We start from the raw sequence: 7,194 nt of genomic DNA on the forward strand, positions 1-7,194 counted from the left end.
CAATAATAAATCTATTTACGAAATGTATAGATCAAACTTTATGCAAGGTCACTTCCTAATTTGGATGTAACTTTGACAACTGATTTGACCAACAAAATATATGTTACATGCCATAACAAACCTGAAAATGGAAACTTATTCCGCATACAAATCATGCGATAATACCTTTTGTGACATGTGACATTTTTTGTTGGTCAAATCAGTAGTCAAAGTCAGAACCAAGTTACAAAGCGGCCTTGCATCAAAAGTGTAGAAACTTTTCTACAGTAAAAAAACACAAAGAGAGGAAAACCATACGTCCGCAATTCCATGACTTGCCACTGTCGTCAGTGCAGAAATAGAAAAGTGAGATACGGTTGCCTGAAGTGAGAGCATACAGACCTAACATTGCAACCCCCTCTATGCTAGTAAAAAATTAAGTAAACTGCAACAGAAATAAACAAGACTATGTACAGCAGCCCAGGACACATTTCACAGGACGACCCAGCATCCTCACCATAGCTGCGATATGCGCAAACCAAACCGAGTTCCAAGTTTACAACCTTAGCACTTCTGCAGTGTAGCGAGATGTCTAGCAGTAGCAAGACGCACAACGGAAAGCTTGGGTTGATAAGAGGAGCTAATTAAACTCTGTCATAGTTACCCATCTGAAATGTCCACAATTTCACCAATTGCGCAGTCCACAGTTTCATGGTCTGTTTGACCTGGAGCAGCTACACGATTATGCACAAGATGATCTGGCAACGACCGTTCTTCGACTTGAGAAGCAGGCGCACTTTCAGATATGTTCTTGTCCCCTGAGCCTTGAGAACAAGAATCAAAACACACATCCTTTCTACCATCGTTTGATTCTGTTGCCTGAGAATTTTTCAGTAACCTTTGTCGTTTTCTCATTTCGGTTCTTTTATTGATCAAAGGTACCTCATCTTCATCTGAATCATCGAAACAGTAATAATTCAACCGCTCGACTATTATTGAATAGGATCCATCCCACTTACTGGTTTTCCTTTTCTTTTGTCTGCTGCACTCTTGGTTCCTTTTTGCTGTATCTGTTCTTGGTCGCTTTGGTGCTTCCTGAACAGTTGTGCCAGTCAGGTTGCCAAAGCGAATGTCCTTGGATAATTTGATTTTCTTATTACACCTGTCCCCTGAAGAGGAGCCCAGTCCTGATTTGTCGACTGCATCATTAGTAGAATGATGGAACTCAGCTGGTGCATCTTCCAGTTCATGCTTATTGCTTGTCCCTGACTTATTTGATGTATGTTTGGCATGCCAACTTCCACTGGCTGATTTGGCAGCCTTGCGTTCATCAAGTGTTTCTTCAGCTGAAGCTGTCAAAAACAATAAACAACACTATTACTCTATACAATGTATACTAGTAATGAAACAAAATGAAGAGTGGTCCAGACATTTCTAGATGAACTACTAGGTCTTATGGCAAAAGCTACCTACTGAACCCCCTAGTTCTGCACAGCCTGGAGCTGATTTTCCAACTCTATAATAGCTACCGGAGCACCCCTTCTTGTGCCTGCATACCAAGATATACATATCAAAACCAACATTAAAGGGTACATCCAAGAGTATATGGTGGAAAGGAGGTACAAAAATAGGGTACAAGTTGGCGATAGATTAATATGAAAAATCCAACAAATTTGAGAAATGCATATTTGGGTAAGATATTGCATCAAAATAATAATCTAATTCGCAGTCAGAGATCCTTCTTTTGTCAGGCTTAAATTTAGATGCCATATCAGATACATAACGAAACTCGGATACCTGCATAATTAGCAGACAGTGAAAACTAGTGTAAAAAACGCTCTTATATTATGGGACGGAGGGAGTAGTATGTTAGCCTCACTACCATTACATAACATCTTGACATTACTGACCCACTCGATCAGATTTTTTCTATTATCAACAAGTCATCAGCTTTGGGGTTAAAAAATGTTTCATCCCCGCTGGTGTAACTGACTTCATAACACTCCTTCGGCTCAACAACAGTCACACAAACAAGGGGAAGTTGTCATATGGCATGTTTTTTGTCTAGAACTGCATGACATTTATTGCTCGAGAGATCACTGTATGACATGTTTTTTCATCTTGGTTGTTGGTGTGCACATCTTGCTACACAATTTAATCACTTATCAGTGGCGCATTTTCTCTCGTTGGTTTCTTGTGGTTCGACTCTATATTTGGAGACAAAAAGTAACAATTTTACCATGCACATAGAAAAAATAATCTAAAGGTAGATAAGCTTAAATGCATATGTATGTATGCACACTTGTCCGTAATCTTTTGATGATTTTCTTCGAGATTGCAGGTCTTGCAGAAGCCGCATCAGTGTGGGGCTTGAAAAGATGCATCCTGACAGGTATATGGAGTTGTAGGCACGGATCAGGAATACAACGCTCCATCCTCCTCCAGCTTAAGATCCAGGCAGGACATGTGATTACACACAGGATGCAACGCCCACAGCACCTTACCAACATTTCTTAACAAGCTCTGCTATCCAGCATGCTCCAACCCAATATAATCATAATTGACAAGTGTAGCCTTAATAAAGAATTTAACCATTAAACATAACCCATGTTTAGCCAACTCTTCGTATTGTAGAGTTTCATGATAATTTATCAGGCAATCAACCAATTTAGTGCGCTCCAATACACCTAATTAAGCAATGTGAGCTCAGACTGTTACAAAAGATGAGCCCGCATTGTTTAATTAGGAGTAATGGAGCACATTGCCCAAACAATTGTTGATGATTTATTTCAAAGATATAAAAAATCAATCTATTTTTTGACAGTCTAGAAAATCAAGCCGTAGCTACAATTATTTCAAAACATGAGTTATTCTTTTATGGTTTACTTCTTTCATGCTACACTAGGTAACTACAATTATTCAGATTCGAACAGATGGATGATATAGTTGGCTTGCCAAGAGATGTCAACGAGGCTCTGTGTGTTGCATTCTACATGCAATCCCATGTGCCTTCTAGATCTTGAGCTGGAGATGGAAGCCTCGTCTTCTCTGTCTGCCTACACCTATCAGGATACTACATCCTTTCTAATTCCTCGTTGGTACTGCTGTTGCAAAGCCTACAATCCTGAAGAAAAAATACTAGAAAAGATTTCAGACAATTAAGCATGTATACATATATATTATTTTTAGCCCTACTACCTTTCAACTTATTATTATTGATGTGCATTGGAACAATCTTATTTTTGTCTGTATATGTAAAAGTAGGGACTGCAGGAATCAATGAGAGTTGTGATGTCATAGATGCATAACAACGACCAAGATGGAAAACCATGCCATGATAGTGACCGTGAGAGCAATAATGAATGTTCAACGGTAGCTTCCTTACTTGAATTACTTGCATCTGACCTTTTGGATTGCTATTTTATATGTAATACTATGAATATGCATAGTGCATGATCGCAATTACGTAATCATAAGATTGATGACGTGACTCCTCCATCACATAAAAAAAGAAGATATACATGGACACAACTGGATCTGAAATGTAAATTGAGCTTTCTTTAAGACACGTTTTTGTCGATATTTTCCATTTCTTTTTTCATACAAATGTATTTGTTGGTGTGCCAATGTACACATATTGACATATATGCATAGTGCTTTTTATAGTGCAGATATATTTCTTGTTCTTTCTAAATACATAATGGCAACTCCCCCTTCTTTATGTGACAGTTGTTGAGAAGCCTTGTGGTAACTAGAACAAGTAAGGAATACCATCAAGTCAGAGAAATCGGTGGCATGAATAAAACAGCAGATATACCAAAAAGGCAAATACCAAATCAAAAAATGCAGTGAAGCAAAGAGCTAATACCTATGCCATTGACAAGCTGAATTTGGGCACGAGGAATTAGCACCCATTCTCTCAATGCAGTCATCATGTGAAGGTCCTCTGATCTTGGTTGATCTAACAAAATCTCCACAGACGTCACACTGCAGAAGTGGTTAGCTGTCAATCTCAAAATTTAATTTCAGATTTACTTACTAGTATTACAGTCCAGATACTTACTTTGTATTTATAACATTTCTTTCTGATATCATGGAGCGTAATTATGTTGTAGCCACCAAGAGGACGCTGAATATAATTGACGATGTTAATAAGGAATCTCTTAAGTACAGACTGATTAACAGTCAATGCTTGAATTCAACTTACATGACGATCTGGTACAGAGCTGGAATTGATTGTATTCATTAACTTCTGAAAGTTTGGACCATGGTTACTGCAATCACAGTTTGAAATTAACAAGAAGGAAATTAGAAATTTGGAGGCATGTTAGAAAATTCTAGTCTTTGTCTTATTGAACAAGTACCTATGGCTAGTGTTATTATCTTTGATGCACACATAGGCATGAATCATCTCATGGAGCAAAACATTCTTCAGATCGGAGTATGTGTGAAATTCATACAAGGACTTCGAAAGAAGTACAATACAGCCACCGCCGCCAGGATAATACTCACAGCCACTTGTATCACTGCAAAAAAAAAGTAAACATGAGAAATTTCAAGACAGTTATTCTGGTGATACCGTAACGGTAACTAATAACTACTTTGGTACATACTAATGTGGATGATAAACCACACATAATTAAGTCTGGCTTTAGCATTGGTTGGACTTCAGAAAGATATTTGTGGTATAAATCCATTCAGTTTTTTTTCACTCAAATGAATCGAACTATTAGCAATAATCCTGAACTATTTCCTAACTGGAAGTCCACCACTATGATTGATGCATCACATGGTATAAAAAACTAGACCAGCAGGAGGAGGAGCCCCTGCTGTTTTTTAAGTAAGGAGGTGTGAGGCGCAACACCCGAACCCACGGAATTAATCATGTCCACATGGTTTGAACCTGCGTCAGCCAGGATATGCTACCGTGTTCCAACCACACAGTATACCATTCATCTATTACAAGAAAATTGATTGACATTTGCAATGTACAAATGTCATAGACCGCTTTGGTTCCACAATTTTCTCGTCACTTTTCATGACTGGTTAAACTGGATGCATTATACACTTCACTCATATTTTTAATTAATGATAAGTCTCACGCATACTATGATATTGGTATTATTGACTTGTTTTTACCCAAAAAATATCCATATCACATGAATATTCTAGAGTTTATGTGGTGAGAATTTATAATGTAATGAATACTTAGGAGAAGTAGACATATCTATTCCGTAAATTGCACATCCAAGATGTATGGAGAAATGAGACGACTTGGCACTCTCTTGAGGGTTGAGGCTTCTTTTGTGCTAGCCTAGAGTTGTGGATTTCAAACAAACGTATTTGTTGATTGGTGGTACAGGGGTTATTCCTTGAGTGCAAAATTGCTACTGTGCCCAAATCATCCCACCAAAAGTTTTGCTTTCATTAAATCTACAAGTAAGAAAATCATAATAGATCCTGGTGTTGGAGCTCAGAGCTACCGCACCATGTCTTGAGAGATTAGCATTATTTTTCAGTAATATCCAAAGCATATTATAATGTATAATGTATGTACAATAGGAAGATTTTCGGCCCTAAGGGGCCATTTGGATTGTGCCTTTGGTCGCCCTGCCAATCAATGGCACGCCAACATTTTGGCAGAGGAAATGGCCGCCGGCTACTTGCCAAATAATTGGCTGCGTAATAAAAGGGAAGGGCGAACGGGGCTGGGGTGAGCCAAATAATCGGATCTCAACCAAACGCACGCCATCGTTCTGGTCAACGACCAAATATTTGGACGGGTGCGCCAGGGCTGTGATCCAAACAGGCCCTAAACCTTTTCAGCCACCCAAACAATGGCATCCAATGGTTCACAACTTCACATCTCGTGGAGCCACTACTTAATTGAGTGGCATTAATCAAGATGGCAAGTGCATAAACATTATCATCTCTACACTGTTTTCCTATTTCCTTCCTAGAAAGGATGTGGAAGATACATACTGTTTCATCCTGCTTTGTTCTTCTCATACACCCAACACTTACTACCGAAATCACAGCGCTCCAAACATATCTTCAACTCAATGCACAATATATGCAAGCATTCAGAGGTTAGCACTGAAACTTCAGCCGGCATCGATGCGCACACAGCAGTTTATAGGTTTATCTGAGCCACCTATGTTCTGGCTGGAACTTTTGACCGGAATACTGAACAATTGGATAGCACTAGTGTTCCCTCTGGTGCCCTAATTCTTTTTTAGGGATTGGTAATTCTTGTGAACACAAGAAAGCGACTGGACTCTTCCCCTCCAAAAGTAATTGAAAGTTTCCCCTGATAGACGAACGGCCGTCTAGACTTAGACAAGGCTGCTAAACCTCTAGCACCGCCGGAAGGACCGAATCACAGCTCCTGCACAATAGGGTTCTTCTCCCTGCAAGAAATTATCAAAAATGCATCGAATATAGACTGCTCGCGAATGTGCAGTGATTTTCGAAGGGGAACAAAGAAATGCAACATATATCTTGCAATCCGGGAAACAATCCACATCTGCAGCCTCGATCTGCATAAGCCCGGCCAGAAAGCGAACCTAGATGGCACCCGAGAACACAAAGAACTCGAGGATTGGGAGGGACGGTTACCCGTAGGGGAGTGGCTCCTCCGCCCAGGAGACGGCGCACGCGCCGAGGGAGTCCTCGAAGTAGAGGGCGTTGTAGTGGCAGAAGAGCTCGGCGATGTCAGGCTCCGGATCCGAGCCCACCATGGCCGCACGAAGCGAAGGGGGACGTCAGGGTTGGGAAGTTGGGAGTGACGGCGAGCGTTTTAGGGGAAATCTTTTGTCAGGAATCCGGCGGATGTAATGGGCGCATAAGGCAATTTTGGCAATGCGAGGACGCCGCCGGTCGTCATATATTTACTCCCTTCCGCCGCGGCGTTTCCCTTTGTGAGCCAGAGTCAACTCCACCGAACATTGTTGCTTACGTTCGCTTGCCGGTGTTTCTTGCCTGACGTTTGCAATTAGGGGCGAGTGTATGGCTGTATGCTCGTGTATGAGTGAGTATCAGTGATTGTATTGGGTTAAAAGAAAGCATTTTTTTTTCACGAATACGCAAAAGCTTTGCGTATCTTTGCATTGATAGATAGGGTGGCAGTACAAAAGCCCACCATGGCCGCACCCGCTAACTTGGTCAAGGGACATTCTATGTGATGATCAATTTTCAGAGTCTGATCGAGCTACT

The 7,194-nt window shown here is 40.5% G+C and overlaps 1 protein-coding gene across 1 annotated transcript; it reads right to left on the reverse strand.

Moving 5' to 3' along the window:
• Positions 1 to 282: 282 nt before the first annotated feature.
• LOC123092944 (DNA-dependent metalloprotease dvc-1) lies at positions 283 to 6,933 on the reverse strand. The gene is made up of 7 exons (XM_044514801.1): positions 6,598 to 6,933; positions 4,344 to 4,505; positions 4,187 to 4,253; positions 4,043 to 4,108; positions 3,848 to 3,966; positions 1,449 to 1,528; positions 283 to 1,331 (listed from the first exon to the last, which is right to left on the reverse strand). The coding sequence occupies exons 1-7, from the start codon at positions 6,717 to 6,719 to the stop codon at positions 640 to 642; spliced, it is 1,308 nt and encodes a 435-aa protein (XP_044370736.1). The 5' UTR covers positions 6,720 to 6,933; the 3' UTR covers positions 283 to 639.
• Positions 6,934 to 7,194: the final 261 nt, after the last annotated feature.

Source organism: Triticum aestivum, chromosome 4B (assembly GCF_018294505.1).
Source record: "Triticum aestivum cultivar Chinese Spring chromosome 4B, IWGSC CS RefSeq v2.1, whole genome shotgun sequence".
NCBI lineage: Eukaryota > Viridiplantae > Streptophyta > Magnoliopsida > Poales > Poaceae > Triticum > Triticum aestivum.